This window comes from Olea europaea, chromosome 6 (assembly GCF_002742605.1).
Source record: "Olea europaea var. sylvestris chromosome 6, O_europaea_v1, whole genome shotgun sequence".
Lineage (NCBI taxonomy): Eukaryota > Viridiplantae > Streptophyta > Magnoliopsida > Lamiales > Oleaceae > Olea > Olea europaea.
Window position 1 is genome coordinate 29,310,266 of NC_036242.1, and position 27,825 is coordinate 29,338,090.

General features: G+C 34.0%; 2 protein-coding genes across 2 annotated transcripts in view; one reads left to right on the forward strand and one right to left on the reverse strand.

Annotated features, from left to right (window-relative positions):
• Positions 1–408: 408 nt before the first annotated feature.
• Positions 409–11,037, reverse strand: LOC111396384 (probable enoyl-CoA hydratase 2, mitochondrial). Its single transcript, XM_023022824.1, has 8 exons — positions 10,761–11,037; positions 3,949–4,118; positions 3,183–3,257; positions 3,009–3,099; positions 2,868–2,919; positions 2,293–2,396; positions 2,049–2,125; positions 409–802 (listed from the first exon to the last, which is right to left on the reverse strand). Exons 1-8 carry the CDS (start codon positions 10,960–10,962, stop codon positions 626–628), a joined length of 948 nt encoding a protein of 315 aa, XP_022878592.1. The 5' UTR covers positions 10,963–11,037; the 3' UTR covers positions 409–625.
• Positions 11,038–26,585: 15,548 nt separating this feature from the next.
• The window catches only part of LOC111395375 (increased DNA methylation 1-like), a 3,996-nt gene continuing 2,756 nt past the window's right edge, over positions 26,586–27,825 (forward strand). Inside the window, exons 1-2 of the mRNA XM_023021349.1 lie at positions 26,586–27,494; positions 27,606–27,702. Coding sequence (XP_022877117.1) covers positions 26,586–27,494; positions 27,606–27,702 — 1,006 coding nt within the window. The remainder of the gene's footprint in view (positions 27,495–27,605; positions 27,703–27,825) is intronic.

The following is a 27,825-nucleotide window of genomic DNA, read 5'->3' on the forward strand; positions in this document are numbered from 1 at the left end:
TTTTTTTTTAAAAAGATTTAAAAATTTTTTTTTTTTTTTTTTTTTTTTTTTTTTGCAAAAAAAAAAATGTGCTTGAGTTCAATTCTTTATGAGTGAAAAAACGAAAGAAGGAAAGAAAAAAACCTTTAAACTCTAGTGGTTAACATAGATCTGGTGGTACCATCATCCATACAAAATGTTAGGATTGGATGTTTTATTTTAGAAGACTTTAATGTTGTCTACTTCAGAAATCAGAGATGGGTGAATAGCCTGTCCTTTGAGAATTAACATTCAGTGAGAGAAGATAAACCTTAGAAATACAACATGTTAAAACGCTATCAGATGTCAGACACCACACCAGTATAGACATCTACAAAGTGCTTAAGTTGTTCTGGAACTCATTAAGCATTAAAAAAAAGTTGCTTCTAATGAATTTTTAAACTTAGCCAAACAAGCCGGTAGCATATTTAATATTTCTGCAAATTACAGAAGCATGTAAATTTTTCCACAAAATTCAGCAAAAATGAAAACATACATTGCTATCTGAAGAAGTTCGAAAATGAAATAAACTTATATCTATTATTCAGTATCATTGGAGTTTTGACTATTTAAAGATCAATTTTTATTGTTCAGCTAAAAGGAATTTTTACTCGCCAATATACTTGGGCTGTCGTCTCTCAGCAAATGCCGCAAGGCCTTCTAGGCGATCTTTTGTGTTCAACAGCAGATCATAGCAATCCTCCTCCAAAGCCAAAGCCGATGCCGTATCTGCCTCCAATCCTTTGTCAATAGCTCGTTTTGCCATCCTAATTGCTAATGGTCCCTGCAATATGAATTCCGCTGGTTTACATGCAAGATGTTGGCCTCAAAACAATTACGTTTTCCAAAGAATCAATGTGCAATTTATCTTGTCTTCCTCCAATGTCTAATGTTTTATCTTATACATAATAAGCTTCTTGATTAATGGAGGACCCAACAATTAAGAAGCATACGAGTTTACAGTTTACAATAGCAAGATGACTATTCCAACTAATCAACAATTACATCTGCACAAATCGAGTAATAGCCTATACCGAACAATACAGACGATACACTGATATCAATATCACAGCTCAATGATCCAAAACCATGCAATGGCCGAAGAAACAAAAGACGGTAGTTCACATATCTAATCAGAGCTGAATTCCAAGCTACAGCATCGGCTTAATTGGGTTAGTAATCTACTCAGCGAGCTTGGTATATCCTCCATCATTCCCACTATTTCTTGTGACAATAGGCATACTTGTCCACCAATTTGGTATTTCGACCATATATAAATTACATTGCAAACGTTTTCAATTTTGTCCATGTCAAATAACAAAAATCATATTTTCATTGCTCGTGAACTACTGATCTCACAAGATCTTCTTCAATGACATGTTCAAGACCCAATTTTTTGGGGGCATGATAGAAAGTAATTTTAGCTCCTAACGTCAGCATATAGTATCGGTAACTACTTTCCTTAATACTGTCAACATATCAATGACACCCAACATGCCCATACAACACTAAAATGATAGCAGTAAGGATAATCAAACAGATTGCACCTTATGCATACTGTGGATCTCAACATGCATGAAACTCTTTACTAGGACTCTTGCTCTCAACCAGTACTTTGTCTAAGGACGAAAAATCCAAATCGAATATCTTGACAATTCTACACTTGAAAGCTAAGTTTGTCAGACAAGGGTATAAATGTGGTTTGCTAATACATGTCAAAATGACACATCTATCAAACCTCTAAATCAAGACTACGCAGACATAACAAAAAAACTAATATTTTTCATCTTTTACCCTAATCACGTGGTCGAGTGTTGTCCATATTAAAATTTATTATATAAAATAAGTTGAAACTTATTCAGGCAGTATAAAAAAAATTGAACATCTGTAGTATGATTTGAAGGCTTATAGCCGATTCACACTATCCTTTATCCAACTTTCATTCATTTAAAAGAGTAGAGTTAACAAAGCATTAGAGTTGAATGCTCTTGTCTATACAAGGAAATTTAAGTAAAAGGTAAACTACATACCTTCTGATTTATATTCCGAGCAATTTCAAGAGCTTTTGAATGAACTTCACCAGAAGGTACACAGTAATTCACAAGTCCTGCAGGGCAATTCATCTTTTTAGAATTTCCTTTATTTGTACATTTTCTTTTGGGGTCGGGTGGGGAGCAGGAGCATAGTGGGAGGAGTGCAGGCTTATCATCTTTGACATTGCGTTTGAGAAAAAAATAAAAAAGGTTAAAACATTGATGCTTCAATTGAATATACCTAAGGAGAAAGCGTCCCTGCCATCAATCTTTCGACCAGTAAATATAAGTTCTTTTGCAGTTGATTTTCCAACCAATCTAGGAAGCCGCTGTGTTCCACCTGCCCTGAAAAGGGCTAGATTATTCATTAATTAGATAACTGATGCAAGAAATCTTTCTACAGTCAAGTACTTAAATGAAGGAATTTATAGATGTATTGTTCCAACTATATCTATCAAGGCCAGATATTGAGCAGTTATGCAATTCTCCATTAGTCATAACTTATTCATGCACCAATAGACATGTAAAATAAAAGAGAGGTGATATGGATCATACAGACTTTTATTTTAATAGGTAGAATGTGGATGATACAGACTGGAAAATAGGATTCTTTATGACATGTTTGCTAGGGGGTGATGGATCATACAAAGCAATAATAAGGAAGGAAAAAAGCTAAAATCTTTTCATTATACTGTGAGTTGGAGTCCTAGCCAGTATTGTACCAAACATGCACTTAGTGGATAGAAAAAGATGATTCGCGTTGCAGTAACACGGTTATGCAGTCAATATAACACACAATAAGTGTATGAGAGATACCCAGGTATTATAGCAAGTCCTGTTTCTGGCAATCCCAAAACTGCATCTTCTCCTGTGTCATTTATCATGGAACTGTCAAGTTCAAAAAATGCAGCACATGGCCATCACTTAACATTCTAAATTAATAAAACATTAACTGACCACATATCCGAAGATCACAAGACAATGTCATTTCTAACCCACCACCCAATGCAGCACCTTCAATGACTGCTATAGTTGGGATACTGAGTGCCTGAATACAAAGAAATGTTTACTAAAGTTCAAACGTTAATAACGAGAACAATGAATAATCTGTATTAGAAGATGAGGATAGACCTCCAAATAGGAGAATGTGGAACGCAGAGTATTTACAAAATCTTGTACTTCAGATGGACTCATCATTTTCCTTTCCTAGAATCCAACATCATAGAAGGCACATATTTAAGAACCTCAATCAGCTTAGTAAAATAAGAGGAAGATAGAGAGAGCAGAAACATAACAATAAGATTGGCATAATACAAGACTTTAACAATCAAAGATGATAGATGAATAGTTTCTACTATAAAATAGTATAAACAATTGTGACACTTCGAGCAGAAAAGATTTATTAACAGAAGATATTTTCACAAGGAAACATCAAACCTGATAACAGGTTGGTGACTATGGCTCTCAATCTTTTGCTTAAGGCTGAGCACGTTAACATAAAAATGAATAACATGACCTGTATTTGTTGTACTAGTTCAGTTCTGATAAGAGCAAGGTAACTAAACCTGGCTGGGGTTCTTGACTCCTATGTACTTCACTGGCTATTGAATTTTAACGCTCAAGAAAAGGAATGAGGTTTCTCTAAGGAAAAGTAAAATTAATTAGAACGCTTCAATGTACCACAATGTAAACTCTACCTAAAAAAACTATCTTGAAGAACCTTTAAATTACCTAAATATCAATTAATATACTATTTCACAACAACTGGGAGATTTTCATATTCCTCCTTTCCGTCTTCTACAGCTTTTCTGTTTTTAAAAGTTCATATAATATTCTATCTCATGATGTCTACTCTTTGCATAAATGCCTCATTTTAAAAGCAAAGTTTTTAGTTAACCTTCAGATCAGCGCCAGCACAGAATACTCTGGGAACTGAACTGCAGATCATCAAAACCTTGGCCGAATGGTCTTTATCTACAGTCTCAAATGCATACTGCAGTCCCCTGAGCATATCCTTCCCAATAGCATTTTTGGTTCCTGGCCTATCCAAATTAACCTCAAAAATTCCTGCAAGTGAAAGTCTCTTCAGTTTTGAGATAAACAATGCATTGGCCAGTCAAAATTTAGTCACTCAATATGTTAACTGAAAAATACAGGACACATTTTTATTAGGGCTGGACAAAACTCCCGAACCGAACCCGACGGTTCTTCTCAAATTAAATACCCGAATGGATATTTGAATCAAGAGCCGACAGGTACGGTTCTGGTTCTAGGCCAAGACCCGGAAAACCGAATAAGAACCAAATCTCAATTTTTTTAATTTATTTATTTTAAATAAGCAAATTTATTTTATTTTTTCTAAATAAATTTGTTAACTAGTTAATTTAATTCAAACCACAAAATATGATTTTTCTATTTCTAATTTTCAGTTTAAAATCAATTTAATCAAATTGACCTCAATTTTATCCAAATTTGTTACTCTATTGTAGTGTCGTTTCTACTGGAGAAAATCGAATTAAAACTCTACAACATCTCGTAATTATTTTGAGCTCGCTATCTCTCTTTTACTGTGATTTTAATAATCAAATTTATGAAGAATTCAGCAAAGAGAGACGTAAAAGGCACATAAGATTGGACTACGTTATTTTGTAAGAGCTAATATTGAACATATCATTAATTAAATTAATGTAACTTTGCATATATTAAAAAAATTAATTATAATACGGAACAGAATGGAACCGAACCGGATCGAACCAAACCGAACCTGAACTGTTCCATAATTAAATTTGGATTTGACGGTTCCACTTACTAAATACCCGAAAATTTTGAGTTAGTTCGGTTCTAGTTAGAACTGAACCGAACCGGATCTTGTCCAGCCCTAATTTTTATACACTGCTTCATCATAATAAAAGAGTTTTGAAAGTTCATTTAATAGAGGTATGGTTCACAATGTCCTCTCTCTCCCATCCCTTCCCACCCCTAGATTTAGTAGCAATAGTGGTAGTGGTGTTGATGGCTATCAGAAAATGTAAGTCAGCAATCCCAGCAGGCATCACTAGTCTACATGGATGATGAGCAGAATCGTAGCCCTTTGGAAGCACAAGCACAGAAATTTCTGGAAGATAGAAGAGAAGGAAAAGTTCTAGAATATAAAGGATGAGGCCAAAGAATCTAATTGGTTATCTGGTATTCTGTTATACGGTTTTATTTTGCACAGCATTTTTTCTTCTTGTTTTGCCTAGCTAGCTTTAACCGATTGGCTAAGGAATAATCTTTTTGTTTCCCTGATATATACTGGTCAAATTGTAAAGCATACACACCAGTTAATTAATACAACTATTTTCTTTCTTTAGCAATTTCTTATTTGATATCAGAGCCTCAATGGCATAAACCGATTTCACAAATCCCAACACTACTCAAAACTCGCCTCCAAATTCAAATCCAAATATGAATCTAAGCTCCTCTGGTGAATCGGGAGCTGTATCTCATGATCCTACATCACCAAGTAGTCCTTACTACATTGGCAACAGTGATGGCAATGGTGCCAAACTGATCACTCATCTAGTCGATGCAAGCAACTACTACTATTCCTGGGTAAGGTCCGTGAAGAGAGCACTTAGGATTAAAAACAAGCTCGGTTTCATTGACTGGAGCATTTGTGAGCCAGCTGACCCATGCTATACTCTGATAAAGCATTGGTTGTGACGCAATGACATTGTAATCACTTGACTTCAAAACACTATGTCAGTAGATGTCAAATACCGTATATGCAAAAACAGCCCACCAGCTATGGATAAAGCTAGAACAACGTTTTACACAGGAGAATACCCGAAGAATATATAAAATCAAGCACAGTATAATAGCTCTAGTCCAAAATCAAGATGTTGTAAGAGTCCATTTTTCCAAGCTTAAAACTCTTTTGGGACGAATTGATGAATAATGAGTCAATACCTAACTGTTCTTGTGGGGGTTTAAAGAATGTGATTAGTAACTAACAGAGAGATTAGGTTATGAAATTCGTAATGGGATTTAATGATTCTTATAAGGGTCTCAAGGCCCAAAATTCTGTAAATTATACCTTTCTTATGTCTGAATGAAGTGTATGTGATAATAAAATAAGAAGAAAAGAGGACGCAGATTTCCTCTGATGGTACCGTGACTGATTCTATGGCACTCCTGGCGAAAGGAAGTTTCAGAGATGGAGGAAGGAGCTCATCTGGACAAAAGAAGGACAAGTATTACCATACCTACTGCAAGAAAGCCGACCATTCTCTTGAAAGGTGTTTCAAGGCTAATCTAGACAAGCCAACCCGTGCTTACTATCAAATGCTAGGCCATCCAATAGACAAATGCTTCAAGTTACATGGCTACCCACTAGGCCATAAGTCAGAAGGTTGAAACAAGTCCACAACACCCTTTGTTAATCAGACCACGACATTTGTGCCTCCTGGCCAAGAACACGTAAGTGATAAAGCTCAAATATCTTTAACTCAAGAGCAATATGCTCAGCTTATGGCACTACACATTTCAGCAAATCAAGTTCACTCCATTATTCCAACCCATTCTAATGATAGTGACAAGATAAAAATTTCTGGTGTATCTCTATGCCTTTTTTGACAAGCTAAAAATTTCCGGTATATCTCTATGCCTTTTTGTTCATAGCACTAAATTGTCTAATTCTTCTGTTCTTCCTTGAATCTTAGATATAGGGGCAACAAATCACATGATCTACTCTGCCTCATTTTTTTTCTCAAAATCAAAGCTGAGGTCTCTATTCTGTTGCTCTCCCTAATGGTGAGGTAGTCCCGGTCGCTCATATTGAGACCGTCAAATTTTTAGAGCCTTCAATTCTTGACAATGTGCTTTGTGTGCCTTCATTTTCTTTTCATCTTATATTGGCAAGAAAAATAGCACAAACCATGAATCCTTATCTCATTTTTCTCTCTGATTTATGTTTCATACAAGACCTTTTAAGTTGGAAAATGACTAGAATGGATGAAGTAAAACAAGGCTTGTATCACTTGCCGCAACAGGAAGTTTCTCACATGCTTTGGTCAAAAAGTTAGCTCACTCAACCCACAAAATGCACATGTCTGCTTCTACTATTTCTAATGGCACTGAAGATTTTGATCTTTGGCTCTATAGGTTAGGACACTCTACCTATTCCACAATAGGATTACCAAACCATACGCCCAAAGCTACCAAAAGGCCATGCTTGGTATGCCCTCCAGCTAAACTGCAGAAAATTCAATTCTCTCTTAGTCAACATATATCAAAAAAGTGTTTTGATTTCATACATTGTGATATTTGGGGACCATGTAATGAGACAAGCTATGATGGCTTTCGATATTTTTTAACTATAGCGGATAATTTCGGTATATGTACTTGGGTGTGTGTATTGAAATTGAGATATGATGCTAGTACTGGTTTACAAGGTTTTTGCTCATGATTGAAATTCAATTTTAAACTAAAATTGAGGTTATCAGATCAGACAATGGTGGAGAATTTGACATGAAACAGTTTTATATGCAAAAAGGGATCACTCATGAAAGAACATGTGTGGAAACACTACAACAAAATGCTATGGTTGAAAGAAAACACCACCATACATTAAATGGGGCCAGAGCCTTAAAATTTCAGAGTGAAATACCTTGAGATATTGGAGTGACTATGTCCTCACGGCTATATACCTCATAAATAGAACCCCTATACCTTTCTTGGACCACAAAACCCTTTTTGAAATGCTCTTTCAGTCCAAACCAATCTACAGTCACCTCAAAGTCTTTGGGTATCTTGCCTTAGCCATCACGTTAGTAAATGGAAGGCACAAGTTTGATTCTAGAGCTAGAAAATGCATATTTTTGGGGTACCCTTTTGGAATCAAGGGATTCAAAATGATGGATTTAGAAACAAGAAAAGTTTTCATATCAAGAAATGTGATTTTTCATGAAAATATTTTTCCTTATAAAACAGAGAACTGATAATAATGTTGACTGTGATTCAAATCCAATTCAAAACTTCATTTCTCAAACTCCCATTATCACTATCTCAAACTACCATGAATCAGCAAGAAATAATTCAGAATTTGAGGAAAACAGTAACTCAAATTCGACTCCCATCAAATCTGTAGGAACTTTAGATCAAACTGAGACAAATAGATACTTTTTCTTCCACAAATGCAACTCAAAACTTCAGCATGTACCCAATCTGCCTAACCCTTCACATACCTCACAAGACAACATTGATTCTTCTCAAAACCAGTCCTTGGATGAGCCTCTTCTTCGAAGATCAAATAGAATTAGAAAAACTCCCGCACATTTACAAGATTTTATTTTTCAACAAGCAGTTGCACTTCTCTATTTACAGGACTTGGACAAGAAAAGGTCAACATTTCAACAGGTAAACCCTTTCCTTTAGAAGCTACTCCATCCTATCATAAATTGTCCACTCCTTACAAAGCATTCGTTGTTTCCATTAGCGCACACACAGAACCAAGAAATTTTAAGGAAGCTTTAGAATTACCCGAGTGGTGTAGTGCGATGAAAGCTGAAATAGTTGCTCTTGAATTGAATGACACTCAGCTTATCATTGATCTTCGCCTTGGTAAGGAAGCTATAGGTTGCAAGTAGGTGTATAAGATAAAGTTCAAAGCATATTGAACCATAGAGAGGTATGAAGCCAGGCTAGTTGCTAAGGACTATACACGGCAGGAAAGACTTGACTATCATGAAACATTTTCTCCCGTGGCAAAATTGGTTACTGTTACAACTTTATTAGCAGTGGCAACCAATAAAGGATGGCATCTATACCAGTTTGATGTAAACAATACTTTTGTACATGGTGATCTAGAGGAAGGAGTTTATGTGCAACTACCTCTGCGTTATCCCAATGCTAATGGATCAAAGGTCTGTAAATTGAAGACAAGTTTGTATGATTTTAAACAAGCGTATAGGCAATAGTATTCTAAGTTGTCTAACTTTATCATTGAGCAAGGGTACACACAATCTAAGGCAGATTACAGCCTATTTACAAAGACCACAGTAAATTCTATCACTGCTATTTTAGTATATGCTGATGATATTATCATGGCAAGTAGTTGTTTAGTATTAATGCTTTCAAAGCTTTTCTTCATGATAGATTTAGAATCAAAGATCTGGGACAGCTGGATTTTTTCCTTGAGATTGAGATAGCAAGGTCAGATAGAGGCATACACATGTCAAAAGAAGTATGCGCTGAATATTTTGACAGATGCAAGTAAAATTAGTGCTGCACCAGCATATATTCCACTTGACCAAAATCTGAAACATTCCAAAGTCAAGGAGAACTTATCCCTAAACCATCAATTTACAGAAGGTTGATTGGGAGACATTTGTATTTGACTATAACAAGATCTGATTTGGCATACTCAGTGCAATTGTTAAGTCAATTTATGGATAATCCATGGTTACTTCATCTTAATGCTGCTCTTAAAGTCTTAAGATACATCAAAAGGGCGTTGTGGCAGGGCTTGCTCTACTCTTCACACTCAACTTTGCATTTGACAAGTTATTGTGATTTGGATTGGGGGCTTACTAGGTACAAAGTGGTCTGTTATTGGATATTGTGTTTTTATAAGGTCCTCTTTGGTGTCTTGGAGGTCTAAAAAGCAAGGATTTGCGTCTAGATCTTCTGCAGAGGCAGAATATCTAGCAATGGCAAATTTGTGTTGCAAATTGACTTAGCTAAGATACCTTCTTCATGACTTACAAATCAAACATCCACAAGTAGCAACTATTTTTTTGTGATAACAAGGCTTCCACTCCACATAGCTTCAAATCCCATCTTTCATGAGAGGACCAAGCACATTGAGCTTGCTTGTCATCTCATTCGCGAAAAGATTCAGAATGGGAGCATAGTTACATAACATGTCAGTAGTGGCCAGCAAATTGTAGATCTTTTGACTAAGGCATTGTGTTCTCCAAGCCTCTATTCTTATCTTCTTGAGATGGGAATAGAGGATATCTACTCTCCATCTTGTCGGGGCTATCATAAAATGTAAGTCAGCGATCCTAGCAGGCATCGCTAGTCTACCTGGATGATGAGCTGGATCGTAGCCCTTTGGAAGCACAAGCACAGAAGTTTCTGGAAGATAGAAGGGCAGGCAAAGTTCTAGAAGATAAAGGATGAGGCCAGAGAATCTAATTGGTTATCTGGTATTCTGTTATACAGTTTTAATTTGTACAGCTTCTTTTCTTCTTGTTTTACCCAGCTAGCTGTAACCGATTGGCTAAGGAATATTCTTTTTGTTTCCCTGATATATACTGGTAGAATTGTAAAGTATCCACACCAGTGAATTAATAGAACAAGGGAATTCTCTCATTTCTGCTACTCTAATTTCTTTCTTTGGCAATTTCTTATAGCAGCAGCAGTTTAGTAATATCAATACTAGCAAAAGAAGCTGCAGAGTATTCTTCTTCTTCTATTTATTTATTCTAGTTTGAATGGTAATTAACTTCCAAAAATTTTCACCTTTCACGAACTATTTGGCCAATATTTCTACATAAAAGTTTGCAAAATGATACAATGCAGTAAGAGTCAAATAATCGATTAGAATTTCAAAATCAAACCAGAAGCACCAGAGGTTATAGAATTTGGTAAAACTAAACAAGAATTAACAAATTAATTCAGAACACAAATTAAAATTTCAAACATTAAAGATGAAACATTTACCCGAGTCAGAATCAGTGAGTTTCTGCAATTTAACAGACTCAGTAGCTGATTGCAAGAGGAGAGTTCGAACGCTTTGGAACTTGAACGCATTGGATTGGGAAATATTGAGGTGCCTGAAGATTGACCAAGTGGAGTCGGAAAGCTTTGTGGCATTCCGGCTGTGCTGACTCAGCGATCTGACTATCGAAGCAAACAGTACCATTTTTCCTTTTGAGGTATTTCTGTACAGTCAATGGCGAGAGCAATAAGTCATACGAAAGCAGGAAAAAAGAACTCAGTTTTATTTTGTGGTACTCACCCTTTTATGTGACCATTAGGATCCGAATAATTGATATTATCTAAATTCAGCCCGTTTTGTCAAAAATACATTTTTTTAAATTTCGTTTTCAACTATACATTTCCCATAAAATAATTATATACGTATTTCAAAATTTTTTTCCTTACTTTCTATTGATTAAATCGACCAATAATTTATTGATATTAATGCGCATTAACTGCAAACTAGCAATATATCAAAGTTACCATGTGACGGGGATAAATGAAGTGGTGTGACAAGACTATGCATGCTTTAGTGTGAAATACAATATTTTTACCAATTATGTTCCAAGTAATTAAGAGATAAAATTAATCCTTATTTGACGATCATTATTTGAGAAAAATTATATTTTGAGCAGTGATTTTTAAGAGAATGTGTGGTTAAAACGTAGGAAATATTTTGAATTTACGTACATACTATTTTATTGTATGAATGTGTTATTGAAAATGAATATATAATTATTTTTTTTTCAAATAATGGTTATCAAACAGAGACTTAGTATCTGTAAGTGTTATGCCCTAGGTCCAATCAACCTTGGATATAAATCTTTTGATATATAATTAATACAATTTAATGACAAATTTATTATTTTATTAATAGACTATTAAATTAAATAATAGAGTCCGTAGATTCAAATTTTCATAATTTATTAATCACAAGTAGTTGTGATTGGGAGATACAAATTACGTATGATTGAATCTTAAATCGTCTGTGGTCGTAAGTAATAACGAGATACGGATATCGTTATTACGGATAAACCATCGCGTGTGGCATTTCTTACTTGTGAAGTAAGTAGCTCATCCCACAAGTTAAAGTGTGGTAACACTTAAATGAACACATGAATATTTTGTTATAGAACAAAACGTTGGAGACCCGCCTAGAGATTCCATATGGATAACTATCTGAATGTCAGTGGTTAATCTCTAACGTTCGGTAGTGAGATTGGTCCTTTGACTTGAGGTCGTCATAGTATCTTATATGAGGACAGTCGTACTTTAACGGTGTTGAACGTTGCTCTGCCAAGGGCCGCTAATACTACATCGTTCGGGTATTTCAAGAATCATATGAAGGTTGTGAATGACTAATAGAGAATTTGTCACTCTTAGATAGTAAGAAATTATGTTTTGCGTTTCATTCAATTAAGTCGATAACGAAATCATTGGCCAATGTGTACTCATAAGTTGAAAAGGAATTTTCGACTTATATTGACTTAATAGTGAAGTGAAAGATATGATTGATAATCGAGATTGACACACTTCCATATATCGTAATTGATCGGATCATATTAACGAAGAAATTATAGTTTCACGGTAAACGAACGAGTTTGATTTTGTCATACCACGTGACATTTCCTGTCACATGTATTGCCCTAACACATTATTAGATGTCAAATTAGGACGGCGAGTGTGATTGGTGATAAATTAAAAGGGTGTTTTAATTTATCAATTTTGATTATATCAAAATAATATTTCACGTCATTAGGTATCGTGATTGAGAATTTGATGGGTCGTACACAAAAGGAGAACTGGAAGATTGTGATTTGTTAAATAATTAATTTAACAAGTATTGAATAAATTAATTAATTAAGTTGCTTATTTATAGGCCTAAATTGATTAATTGGATTAATTAATTCACGGACCGAAATTAATTAAATAGGTTAATTAAATGTTGGATCGGGTCAGGCCAAACCCGTTCGTGTTTATATAAATATGATTAGGGTTTTCAAATTGGGAGTGATTTTTCATTATTCTTGTTAGTATAAGAAGAAAACTCTAATCCTACAATCTTGTTCTCTATGTGGATCACCGTTGGAGACTGTACAATTAGACAGCTGTGGATGGCGAATCAAGATTGTTGGAACGAAAAGAATAGCAAATAAGTTTGCAGATCTGAAAAGTACATCTAAACACAAAGAGATTCCTGGTAGGAATCGAAATTTGTTTTAATTTTCTATTGCGCATGTTAAGTAAATTCTCAACAGTGGTATCAGAGCCTACTTTGTGTTTGTTAGAAATTGCTTTGCATGTTGGAACAATTAAATGTTAATTGTTTTTCTTGTTTTAGCGATTAAGAAAATAAATAATTTTTTATATTCAAAATCAGATTTTGAATAGAAATTATTTTTTGGATTGAAAAATTAATAATGTTAAGAATGGGATCTGGTGGAGGAGCAGGCGGCAATTGTTGCCGCCGACAGGGCTGGCAACACGACAACAAACTGCTGACGTGCGTTGTGATAGTAGCTCTCGTCGCTATGGGCAGCAGCGCTCACTACCGCGCGCTGTGACAGCTGATTTTGTAGAGTTGCTCGCTGCGGGCGACAGGAAGCTGCCACAGAAGCCCCTTGTTAATAAGAACCGTCACTGCAAGAAAAAAAAATTGGATTCTAGGGTTTTCAGTCGCTTCAGGGTGAATGGAGGCAGGACCCCGCCTGCAATTAATGACTTAGGGTCAAGTTGCAATTTTTTAAAAGGGGATCCGATCTGCTTGTAATTAAATGAGGAGGGTGACTTTGCAATTTTTAATTGGAGGACCTATCACGCAATTAAGTTAATTGAAGGACCACCTTTTAATTTTAAACTTAGGTCAATTTGCAAATTTCAAAATGGGTTTTGAATTTAAATTTTAAATGGGTTTTAAAATTATGTTTTTAATTGGGTTTGACCCATGTTTTAATTTTGACCCAAATTAAAATTTTATTTAAAATTGACGGCTTGTTATATTTTCGTTAAAATTGGATTTTAACTTAAATATTAAAATTTGACAATAATTTGAATTTTATTTTATTTAGGAATTTTATCCTAAATTAAAATATTAATTCAATTTAAATTAGAGTTTGACTCTAATTTAATACTTAATTAAAATTTGATTTTAATTAATTATTCACCCAAATATGTTATTGAAGTTAGAATTGGATTCTAATTTGATATTTAATTATAATTTGATTTTAATTAAATTGTCTTGCCCTAAATATCTTCTTGGTATTAGAGTTTGACTCTAATTTGCTATTTAATTAAAATTTGATTTTAATAAAATCAATTCACCCTAAAATTTGTTTCAATCAGAGTTGGACTATAATTTGGTATTTAATTAAAATTTTGATTAAATTAATTCGCCCTAAATATTGGAATTAGAGTTAGACTCTAATTTTGTTATTTAATTAAAATTTGATTTTAATTAAATTCAACCGCCATAAATTTTGAAATTAGAGTTTGACTCTAATTTGATATTTAATTAAAATTTGATTTTAATTAAATTATCCTGCCCTATAATTGTTGAATTAGAGTTGGACTCTAATTCGGTATTTAATTAAAATTTGATTTTAATTAAATATACCCGCTAATTAAATAATTGATTAATATGATTAATTAATTATTTAATTGTTTCGATCCATTTGTCTAAAAGAGTTTAGACAATCTTAATTGTTAGAAACTTGAAACATGTTAGCATATAATATTAGATATTATACATACAAATATTTATGTGATAAATGTATTATTAGTGGACGATTATAGACTCGATCATATGGATGTGTAGAATGGTTAATTTTATTATTGTCGTTTTGTGGGCCTGCGAGCTCTTAATCGTTTTGGGTCTGCGAGCCCGTTATTATTTTTATTATTATGGGCTTGCGAGCTCTTAATCATTTTGGACCTGCGAGTCCGTTACTATTATTATTACTACTATGGGCCTACAAATCCAATTTTATTTAGGTTTGCGTGCCAACTAGTATAGGATGCATGTTGCAGCTGAACTAATTGAAGAAACAAGAAGAGGGGGAGATCATGGAGATGGTGCATTGATACTGTTCAATGCTATACCTTCTAGGAATTGACCAACTAGTCTTCCTTGTAACTCGGGAAGATTAGATAGTAAAAATTCATAATCGTCCACACTATTATTATTATATTATATATATGTTTATTTGCATGATAGATGTATAATAAAATATATATGATTGTATCGTTGTTGATGAAGCCTTTGAATGCAAAAAAACCCCTCAATAAAATATTAAGTCATATTTTACTTTCGCCTTCCATCATTATAGTGAAAAATCAAAGTCCCAAATCGTCTCAACTTGTTGAGTACGCTCAAGACTGGTCTATTAGGGATATGTTTGACACTATGAAATATTGGATATTTCTAAATGATGGGTTCGATTTTACTAAAGTTTATCTCTTGTTGAGTACACTCAAGGAGATAAATTTTAGAGACGTGTTAAGCTAACATATAAAATGTGTAATGACAAAGAGTTGTCAGTTTAACGATCTGAGAGTTATGTGTGGATGCAATTGATAATAGTATCTACTCAAATGTTTTATTAAGGCTTGTTCTATACACTCAAGGTTTTGATATAATAGATGGGATCCCAGCCCACTGGGAGTCAAGTATGAACTCCATAAATTTATGTGAGAGAATCATAAATTTTACTTAAACAGTGGGAACATAATTAATTTAATAAAAATCCATGTTAAATTAATTGATGCATTTTATATATTATTCATTTTCTTTTCATCATTTACATTGAATCTTAAGTAACCATATGTTTTGAATGGCATACTAGACGCCAACAACCAAACTAGATTTTTTTTATTGACACCGCAATTTGAGAATTGCTCTCATGCATGAGAAAATTGGTCACGTCCTTGAGTAGTCTTTTTCAGAGACACCTGCTGATGACTCGATTAAAGAAGAAGTGGCTATTGTAATAAAGACAGTGGTGACGATAGTACTGCAACATATGTGATGTTTGTATTACGTCACCTGTATTACAAAAGCAACTTCAGAGAATAGATGTTGACGCATGATTTTTCATTTCAAAGAGTTGTATGATAATAATTATGTGTGGAAGGATGCGAGACTTTCAAACAACTATATCGATGCAAAGTGACAAAAGAATCTTTAGTCAATCCTCATACACTGAAGATGATTGATAGGAAAAGTGTCTCAATTGAGTTCAATCATTAATTATGAACTAAGTATTGACTTAGCCCTGCAATCTTTGTCATAGAGTCATTCATATTAATTATGAATTATGATATGAATAAGCCCGAATGCATACTCATTAAGTTGCTTAACATATTTAGAACTGTTAAGCCTTTTATCAAAGTTGGTATTTGGCAAACCATTGATTCCTCTAAGAGTGTTAAGAGGAAATCTAAAGGAGCTATGAGATAGCATTCAATATAGTTAAAACAGTCTGAGCAAAGGACAATACCAAATCTAATCACCCTTGTCTTCGTTATAGAATGAAAGGTCATTGGAAGAAATATTGCAAGGCTTACGTCTACTTCATTTGTTTCTTAGGTATTTGATACTAGACATGGAGAAACTAAATAAAAGTAGACCACTACAAGAGGGAGAAGTTAACCTACACGTTGAAGATGAGCAAATGTTGTCGCATTGCCTGTAGGAGCATACTTATTGTCGTTGCCTCTTGGATTAGTATTGGAATTAGAGAAATGTTGCTTTGTACCCACTATAACTAGAACATTAAATGAATTTAATGTCGGGATTTGAACTATTTTAATGTTAAGGACAATTGTTGATCTTGTTTATCTTGATAAAGATCCTAATGGTTATGGTAAATTACAAAACGATATTTATATTCTTTAATACTAAGCATTCTATAATGACTTTAGAAGTTAAGAGGTATAAAAGTGATAATCTAATTATTACCTAAATATAGCATGGCAGACTTTGTCATATAGATGAAATGCAATTCCAAAGTTACATATAAGATGTATACTTGGGATTGATTGATTTTGTCAAGTACAAATTATGCATATCTGACACAATGACCAAATCATCTTTTACTTAAAAAGAAGAAATGTCAGCATAATTACTAGTCTAATGCATAGTGATGCATATGGACTCATGTCAATTGATGTCAGATAATGTTTCTCTTATTTCATCAATGGTCATGTATACTTGATGAAACTCAAACATGAAACTCTTGAAAAGTTCAAGGGATTCAAACTAGTAGTAGAGAAACAAATAGGTAAAGATACCGTCACATTAAGATTCGATTGAGTGAGAATATCTTAAAGATAAAATTTAGATTATTTAAGAGAGAATGAGATTCTCTTGCTATAGACTCCTCCATATACGCTGCAGCATAGTGGTGTATCTAAAAGGAGGAATCGTTAACTATTAGATATAATGCGATTAATAACAAGTCATGCAAATCTCCCAAAATTGTTTTGGGGTCATGCATTGATTGTAGTGTGCAACACACTAAATCATGTCCCATCTAAATTGATTAACAGAACTCTAAATTCTATTATTATGAAGAAAGTCTTCGTCTCATGACATATTGTCTTCTTAGAGAAAATATTTACTCTAGGAGAGGACAGTGAGAGCAAAATAGAACTTGAAAGAGTTCAAGAGTCCATAGATATAGTTAACAAAGTAGATAAATCCGAGTTTGATCCTATATCTGATATGGGACATACTCTTGATCAGGAAGTAAAGACTCCTGAGAACATGTCAGCTCTATGTGAATCTAGTAGGATCATTCGACCTTCAAGAAGGTGCGAATCCATGATTACTAATCAAGTATTACTGATCCAGGATAATGAACCTGCTAGTTGCACCAAAATAAAGTCATGTGTTGACTTAAAAGAGACAGCAAGAGGCCATGAAACTCGAGATGAACTTGACGTATGTGAATAAGGTTTGGACCTTTGTTAAGCCTTCTGATGGAATAAAACTCATAAGTTTTTGTAAATAGTTTACAAAAAAAGGTCGATATGGATGGGAATATTCATATGTACAAAGCAAGGCTAGAAGCAAAGATTAAGTGTTGACCTTGGTGAAACCTTTTTCTTGTAGCCTTGCTGATAGTGATGACAATGGCGCGGGTTCGCCACCTCGCCTCTCTCGCCCCACGCCTCGCCCCGCACCTTGCCCCACCTTCGACGGGGCGGGGCGGGGCAGTTTTTTTGCCCCGTTTAATTTTTTTTTTAAATTTCGAGTTCAATAAAATACGGATAATATTCAAGTTGAACTTTTAATAAAGAATGCCCTTACTTTATGCAAATTTAAATTTTTGTTTTGGGATAAAATTATTTATAGTGTAAAATGATTTTTAAAGAATGTGTGGATAAAAAATATTAAAAAATTATAGGTCTACATGTAAATTATGTTATTAAAAAAATTGTGATAGAAAATAAGTTTAAATAAAAAGCGACTTTGAAATATGTTGCATAAATGAACTCTAAATATGTTATAATAGTTATAATTAAGTATATAAACAAATAATTAACAAACAATCAGCTAATTAGTAACAAAGTTATGATAAATTAAGGGTTGGATGAACAAATAATTAGAAATTTGTTCTGTCATGTAAGTATTTTTATTTGTTTCGAAAATATAAATATGTTTCAAATATACGAAAATTTTATTTTTTCATATTTATTGATACAAAAAATGCTTGATCTTCATATTTCCACGTAAAACTCTCCAATGGAAGTGAACCAAGATTTTCTGCTTTCATATTTCCACGTAAAAAAAATAATAATAAATTCACAGGTTGGCCCTCGCACCCCGCGACGGGGCGGGGCGGCACCGGGGCTGGGTAAATTGTCATCACTACTTGCTGAAATCCATTCGGATTTTGCTTGCAATAATTGCATACCGTGACTATAGGTTAAGAGAAGTCTCTTGGAACTGAAATCTTCGATTTAATGAAAAAGTCAAAATGTTTGATTTTATCAAATTTGAAGAGGAATTGTGTGTTTACAAGAAAATAGTGAGAGTATTGTTGTATTCCTAATATTATAGAAAACGACATCCATATATTTCAATCGTTGAAATAATGGTTGTTAAATGATTTATTCATGAACGATATAGGAGAAGCAACTTGATCTATAGAGATAGATCTAGAAAATTGTCTAACTCATGGAAAAACTAGTTTACTCATAAGCGGAATGTTGGAAATGTTCCAAACGTGAAGCAACCATTGATTCAATAATAGAAACCTAATACATGATTACTTCAGAAATACCACAGAGTTGCAATATGGATCATGATGTTCATAAATGAACATGGAATAGTTCCTGATATTGTTGATCAGATGCCATTGTATTGTGATAACAATAGAGTCATCGTGAAAGCGAAGGAACTAAGGTCTCATCAATGATCAAAACATGTATTAAGGTTGTATAATCTTATCAGAATGATAGTACATAGAAATGACATATAGAGAAGAACAAATTCTCACATTTAACAATATTGAAGATCCACTGACAAAGAGTTGTCGTAGTTTAAACATGATCGTCATGTAGACTCTTATGATATTGGATACATAAGTGATTGGATCCAATGCAAGTGGGAGTTTGTAAGTGTTATACCCTAGGTCACATAAATCTTTTGATATATAATTAATGCAATTTAATGACATATCTATTATTTAATTAATAGACAATTAAATTAAATAATAGAGTCCGTAAATTCAAATCTTCGTAATTTATTAATCACAAGCAGTTGTGATTGTGAGATACAAATTACATATGATTGAATCTTAAATCGTCCGTGGTCGTAATTAATAACGAAATACGAATATCATTATTACGGATAGACCATCGCGTGTGGCATTTCTTACTTGTGAAGTAAGTAGCTCATCTCACAAGTTAAAGTGTGGTGACACTTAAATGAACACATGAATGTTTTGTTATAGAACAAAATATTGGAGACCCGCCTAGAGATTCCATATGGATAACTATCTGAGTGTCAGTGGTTAATATCTAACGTTCGGTAGTGAGATTGGTCCTTTGATTTGAGGTCGTCATAGTATCTTATATAAGGACAGTCATGCTTTGACGGTGTTGGATGTTGCTCTGCCAAGGACCGCTAATACTACATCGTTCGGGTATGTCAATAATCATATGAAAGTTGTGAATGACTAATAGAGGATTCGTCACTCTTAGATAGTAAGAAATTATGATCTGCGTTTCATTCAATTAAATCAATAACGAAATCTTTGGCCAATGTGTACTCATAAGTCGAAAAGGAATTTTCGACTTATATTGACTTAATAGTGGTGTGAAAGATATGATCGATAATCAAGATTGACACACTTTCATATCTCGTAATTGATCGGATCATATTGACGAAGGGATTATAGTTTCACGGTAAACGAACAAGTTTGATTTTGTTATACCACGTGACATTTCCTGTCACATGTATTGCCCTGACACATTGTTAGATGTCAATCTGGGACGGTGAGTGTGATTGGTTATAATTAAAAGAGTATTTTAATTTATCAATTTTGATTAGATCAAAATAATATTTCACGTTGTTAGGTATCGTGATCGGGAATTTGATGGGTCGCACACAAAAGGAGAACTGGAAGATTGTGATTTGTCAATTAATTAATTTGACAAGTGTTGAATAAATTAATTAATTGAGTTACTTATTTATAGGCTTGAATTGATTAGTTTGATTGATTAAGTCACGGACCGAGTTTAATTAAATGAGTTAATTAAATGTTGGATTGGGTCAAACCAAGCCCGTTCGGGCTTATATAAGGGAAAATTTAATAACTAAGAGGATAACTATTACCCATTTCAAAAGTAAGAATAAAAGTTTCAAAGTTCAAAAATCAGATATTTCATTAAATTTTATTAATTAATTAATTAATTTATTTATTTATTAATTAAATATATTAATGTCACAGATCTATACAATTTGGTCACAAATTAACTATTAGTTACTCATTTATTATTTCTTGGTCACAAATTAGAATTTTTAATGTCACAAATTAATTTAAGGTCACAATTCAAAAATTTCGTAGGTCACAAATTTGTTCGTTAGTCACAAATCAAAAATTTATGTCACAATTTATTTATAGGTCACATATTACAAATATTGCTCCCGTTTGGCCCCCATTAATTTTCATTCCATTCCATTTTATTTTTCTCTCCTATTTTCAACCACACAATCTTCCATAAAACAATATTATACGTAAATCAAAAACTTTTCCTTCTTTTTCAACCACTTATTTTTCAAAAAAATATTATTCCACCCATTTTCATTACCCCAAAATGGGGGCCAAATGGGGGCATTATAAGTCACAAATTATCAAATTATTGGTTACAGATTAATAATTTTTTAGGTTACACATTTTTTTTTGTCACAATTTATCTTTTTTATTGGTCACGTGTTAACCTATTTAATTGTTACAATTAACCAAATAATTTGTGACCACTACTAACACTTGTGACCACCACTTTATCACCGCCTCCAACACCACCACCACCATAGCCGCAAGAACCATCGCCACCACCCAATCCAACTCAACTATCGACCAAATTTCCACTGCACACCGCTCCTCACAGCACCACACCACCATCGAAAAATCCCCAAACTCAACGTTAGTGCTGCTGCTACCACTGCCACAACATTGCACCACCACCAAAAAATCCCCAAACTCAATGTTACTGCTGCCGCTACCACTGCCACAACATTGCAGCACCACCAAAAAAATCCCCAAACTCGATGTCGTCGCGTTGCGACCACCACCACCACTGCATGTTTCAACATTTACCAACACAACCAACTTAAATCAACCATTTCCTTCTCATCTACCAAAAAACAACTAGCACCACCAACATCACCACCGCCTCAAAGCACGGGGCAAACACCACCACCACAACTGCACACAACCAACAAAACCTCAACTAAAAATTTTTAGCGCCCGATTTTCCCCAAATTTTTCGGTTGCCACCACCAAATAACCAATTAACCACCACCAAACAACCAATTAACTTGATTAGAGAAGTGTTTGGCGGTGGAAGGAATGTGGTTGGACCGGAGAAGAGAGAGGAAGATGGAGAAGATCTTTAATCCGATCTATGAACATCGAGTCTTGAGTCGATCGGTTTGAAAGAGCAGACAATAAGGAGTCTCGGCCACCGGATCGGATGGTGGAGACAGTAGTCTCGAAAAGCTTGCCTCCAACGTTAAGCTTGATTTTGGTCGCCTCTGATGGGTTGGGTGGCGAAAGTATTGTTGGGAATCCCATCCTCCATGTACAGTTGTTACTAGAAGCTTATTGCTTGGAATCAGTTCACAATCTGCCGTCGTGAGTGGCAGTGGTGCGAGGAAAGAGTGGCGGTGATGCCATGAGTGGTTGTGGTGGAGGGAGGAGAGAAGATAAAGAGAGGGAGAAAATGGTGGAGGGGGAGACGGCTACGAAGAGCGGGAAAAATGGTGGAAATAATTTTAGGTTTTGGGATGAAAATTGTATATTTAATATTTAATATTTAAATATGATATTTTTGATATTTAAAAGGTGAAACTTGTCATCTGATTTTAGAACTCACAATTTTAAAAGTATGGTTTTCTGTAATTTCCACCTTATATAAATATGATTAAGGTTTTCAAATTGGGAGTGATTTTTCATTATTCTTGCTAGCACAAGAAGAAAACTCTAATCCTACAATTTTGTTCTCTATGTGGATTACCGTTGGAGGCTGAACAATTGGACAGCTGTGATTGGCGAATCAAGATTGCAGAAACGAAAAGAATAACAAAGAAGTTTGCAGATCTGAAATGTATAATCTTTTCACAGTTTCTATCTAAACACAAAGAGATTCCTGGTAGAAATCGAAATCTGTTTTAATTTTCCGCTACGCATGTTAAATAGATTCCCAACAGTATCAATACTCAAGTCTACGAATGTGAGGATATATTTTTATTTACAAATGTGATTTGATGAATCTCATCGTGATCCTCCATCAATCCATTTACTGTTTATACTCATTATACACAATCATTTATTTAAATAAAAAAGATAATAGAGATGCCAATTATTAAAATTGTATTGATAAATACCATGAAGTCATTACTCTTGGAAAATGAGTTCAAGAAGACGTAAATTAAAAAATAAAAAAATAAAATTATTTGAAAAATTTGGTCTCAAGATCTACTAATTAACTAGATTCTTATTTCAGTTAATTCGAATTAATTAATCACATAAAAGAGAATAAAATTTTATCCTTGGAGCACGATTAATTCTCTCTCTACAACATGGATCGAACTGATACAAATTTCCAATCTCATTTTCTTCATCTATAAGCTTTCCTTGATTCCAAGCTTCAAATTCTCAAGTCTTTTTGCTATTCTTACAAGATAGAGGTTACCAAGAAAAACCAACTTCAAGAGCCCAAGGATTTTTGGACTAGAATCACACAGGAGGAATTATAATTAATTTTTTCAACATCTCTGCATGGAAAATCGTCCATGGCGGTTCTTTATTAGCCCTTGACTCGACTTGTAGACATTTGGGCTCAGCTTGACCAACCACACGAGCTAGTATGAGCCATCTCGTTTCAAAATTTTGTGGTTCGGCTCATCCCACCAGCTTGCTTTGGGGCAAGTCGCATTATGTTATTATTTTAAATTTCAATGAAATTCTAATTTTTTTCACCTCGTGAGCGAGCAGCCAACCAACCCATGCAAATAGGCGAGCATCTCGTACAGGAAGAATACACACGACCCCTTTTCTTTTTCTCTCTCAAACTCGGCCTCTCCTCTACACATACAAAAAAGAAAAAGTCAAGAAGGTAATTCAAGATATTCATGTTCTTTTCATACATAAAAAAAGAAAAGAAGGTAGGAATACTATGTGCACTCATATTAAATCCCTTCTTATGGTTGGGAATTATTGTTTAATAGTTCATGCTAAAAGAATATTTTACGGCCATCCGAACTAGAAAGAAATATATAACCAATTAGGTAGTACAAGAAAGAAAGAATTTTTGTTTAATCTTCATGGTTGAAGAATGCAAGAAAAAAAAGGGGTAACAGTACCCTTGAGCTCACCGGAATATGATGTGTGGTACGAATGTTTACAGTGATTTCAACTTTAATTTTGGATTGCACAGAGAATTAATGTGCCACTATTGAATTTTCCGAAACACATCCTTCTTCCTTTCTCCTACAGATTAGAATTGATTGTGGATGGAGGCATGATGGTGGAGATGATGACCCTGCAGACATTAAAGATATAAAGACAAGAAATATATGTTTTGATAAGTTTTTATCCATTGGAACATTGCTGAAACAATTCAATGCTTGTATGTATTTCTATTTTTAATTTTTATTGACATATTTCAGTGATTTGGAGACTTGGAAATTGATTAATTTTATATTATATGATGTGTTTAATAATCTTAGAACCAGGAAGTGAATCAGTCCAGTAAATTCCAGCATGAAGGATCAACTTTGAACGGCTGTCCTGCGACTTGTGTTTCATATTATTTTGTGTTGAAAGCAAGGTTGGATAGCCTGATGAGTTTCCTGACACTGAGATTTTGAATCACGTCGATTGGATGTCTGTGTAATGAGTTAGGCGTGTTTTGGTGAAGGAGGACAATGCTAGATGGTGAACTTTTATGTACGCTTTAGGAATTTACTTGAAGGCCTTATTGGATGAATTAGTTCACAAAAATGTGAGATGATTTATGGAAATATTTTGAGTTTACACACCAAATTTCGGAAGTTTATATGACCTTTTTGGATGTTAATTATTTTTTGAAGCAAAACTGAGAACTGTATCATCCAGAAACTGTTTTATGAACAAGGTCTGATTGATTAATGCCTCTATTGAATGAATTTGAACTTGAATTTTTGTTGTTGGTATATGAGTTTTGATTCTACATTGTTTGGGATATCAAATACTTGTAGAAAAAATCTCGTTTCTTATCTATGCCTTTCTATTTCTTTTTTGAATGAGATAGATTTTCTTTCTTTCTTTTTTTTCCAAATGAAAAATTAGTAATTGCGGTTACAAAAAATAAGAGCCTTTTCCCTCATAGAGGTACTTCGATTTCAAGAAATGTTCTTCTACCCTTGCAGCAAAATTAACAAATTCTGATGTAGGGTTTATCTGTGAAACCCTTTTGGTGCAGTTATAATATGTTATGGATGAATTTTATTTTTAATGTGTAGATTTCATATATTTTATGCCTTCATAGGTTAAATAAATTGTTGTCTAATATTAATTTCATCTTAGTGTCTATGACTCTAGGTGATGGGATTGATTTTAATTTTATCATATAACTAATTATTTCATTTTCATGAACTCCTATAAAAGAAAAAGAAAATGTAGGGGATATTTTGACATTAATGTGGTAAAACAACTAAATATCGTTTTATGTAATGTCTTGGTTCCATGTTATTTGTTTTATCCACTTGAATTATGATTCTCATTGATGTTCTTGGCGCGCTTAAATAGTATGACCATTGCAGTTATAATGTTATTCAATGGCTGAAAAGGCAAGATGGTGAAAAGGATATATGCGTTTGTAAATTTTTCATAGGAAGAGGACGCGAAGGCATTCGCTAACATATCCACATTGTTAGGGAAAACAAGTGAAGATTAATTATCCGAAAGTCACCTTTCCCAAGAATTAGCCATGAAGCTAACAAAAATTGGGGAAGTTTGATTTTTCGAAGATGGTTGGAAGAAATTTGTCAAGGATAATAGAATGAAAATCGGGGAAGTCTTTTAATTCAAATATGATGGTGACAATAAATTTGGTGTAACATTGTTTGGGAAATTTAATGTTCTTTGCCTTGAGTTCAAAGGTGACATCCTAATTAAAACCACTTTCTTTAGTAATTAGTATTGCCTACTTATCATAAGTTTGAATGCTTGCTTCTTTATCATGGTAATTTATCCACGGGACAGTAATCAAAGACTATGTGCTGAATCTGCCTATGTCCACGAAGGGATCTAAGACTTTTTTAATTAGAATAAATTAAAACATTACTATGCGATGCTTGTGCGAAGTGAACATTGTCAGGAAACTCTAACAATAGACGATGCTGAAGCTCAGGCAGTTCGAAAAATGAATCTGACTGTCCATTATGTTTGAGATGGTCTTAGATGCTGTCTAAACAATATATGGAACACACAAATGGAGGGCAATTCTTATGAACTGAAATGAACAAGGTGTTTCGAGGTCTGTCAGGCCATGTAAATCTTGGGACTAGCCTAGGCTCCAGTCGGGGTGAGCCTAATCAGAAGTGTCAATTTTCGCCTCAGCAACAGCATTTTCGAGTTTTTCAATGATCATCGCTATTACTAGCAAGAATTAAAATTTGAAAAATTCAATCATTTATATGATAGGATTTTCAATCTTTCATTGAAAGTAGTATAGGTAAGATTACAGTCATCGTGCACCACATGTGCGACTGGTTTGCGTGCCAAAATAGTATGATTATTGCAGTTATAATGGTATTCAGTGCCAATGAAAAAGAAAGATATTGTACCCCTTTTGCCACGTTTACCATTCTCTAATTCTTCTATAAGCAGCGAAAAAAGTATGCAGATGATCAACAAGATCCGAATTAGAATAGAAATACTTTTAAACACATAATTGCGTTAACTGTCTATAAAAATTGGCATCTGATGTCATTTACTTTCGTCTTAAATTCTTCCTTATCTTTCACTGGAAAAAATTACCACAATATTTGTGCGATGCTTGTGCCAATTGGAAATGGCAGGGAAATCGAAAAGATGGATGAATCAGAGCAGCTGTTCAAGTTCCAGTAGTTCAGGAAATGTATCTGACCCTGATTATGGTTCGAAATTTTCTCAGAGGCGGTCTAAGCAAAATGATGTCACTTCACATAGTGATCGAGAGACAGAGAACGTACAGATAGAGAATAATTCTTCTCAACTGAAAAGGAAACGGGGACGCTCTTCCAAGAAGTGTAACCGCGAAATAAGAGAGTCTTTAAAATATGATACAGAAATAGCAAAAGACAAACCATCTTTGATAGATGATGAGGATTCTTGTGCTCAAAGGACAAGACGTTTCACGTCTAGAAGGAGGCGGAAATCCGATTCTGAAATTCACCAGTGTAAACAATTGTATGCATCTACAAGTAACAGAAGTTCAATAGATGATTATGAGAATCCGAGATGTGCTGGTGGAAGAAAAAGAAGCTCAGATGATAAGAATGAGAAAGGAAAGATGAAGGCAACCGTATTTTCTTGGCTAATAGACACCAATATAATTCAAGAAAATGCAGAAGTATTTTCTGTTGATGATAGAAGCAAGCAAATGAAAAATAAGGGAATAATCAAGAGAGGGGGCATATTGTGTCCCTGCTGTGACAACATCTTCACAGCAGCAGCCTTTCATATTCACGGTGGAAGGAATTGCAAAAAACCATATGAAAGCATATTTCTTGCAAAGAAACAGCAATCCCTCTTTAATTGCATGATTGAAGCCTGGAATGAGCCCGATGAATCTCAATACCATAAATTTAACATCATCAAAGCTAAAAGTAATGCCATCGACTTGTATGATGACGCTTGTATGATTTGCGCCGATGGAGGGAATTTAATTTGTTGTGAAAGATGTTACTCCACTTACCATCAAGTATGCGTTGGTATGGAGGTAAGGAAATTATCTTTTGGTTTATATTTTCGGCTTCTTCTTTTTTCCCCTTGTAGTTTGATAGATGTGATAAGAATGTCTAAAATTGATGAACGCGAATGCAAATTTCAGGAGGTTCCTGAAGGCTCCTGGTATTGTCCATATTGCGTGTGCAAGTTCTGTGGAGATCCTGCGCAAGAAAATGATTATCTAATCACATGTCCACAATGTGAGAAAAAATGTAATGTAAATTTTTTTCTTATCCTCGAATTTCCAGCTTTCCATTAGTTTTGAGAATTTAAAAAAAAAAAAAAAAAAAAAAAAAAAAAAAAAAAAACTAAAAAAATTTAAA

Excerpts from the sequence above, each read along its gene's own strand:
- LOC111396384 (XM_023022824.1), bottom strand. The coding sequence starts at position 10,962 with ATGGTACTGTTTGCTTCGATAGTCAGATCGCTGAGTCAGCACAGCCGG. Across the intron at positions 3,258-3,948 it reads GTGCTGGCGCTGATCTGAAG|GAAAGGAAAATGATGAGTCC; the intron begins GTTAACTAAAAA and ends GTTGGATTCTAG. Across the intron at positions 2,126-2,292 it reads CAGGGACGCTTTCTCCTTAG|GACTTGTGAATTACTGTGTA; the intron begins GTATATTCAATT and ends ATTGCCCTGCAG.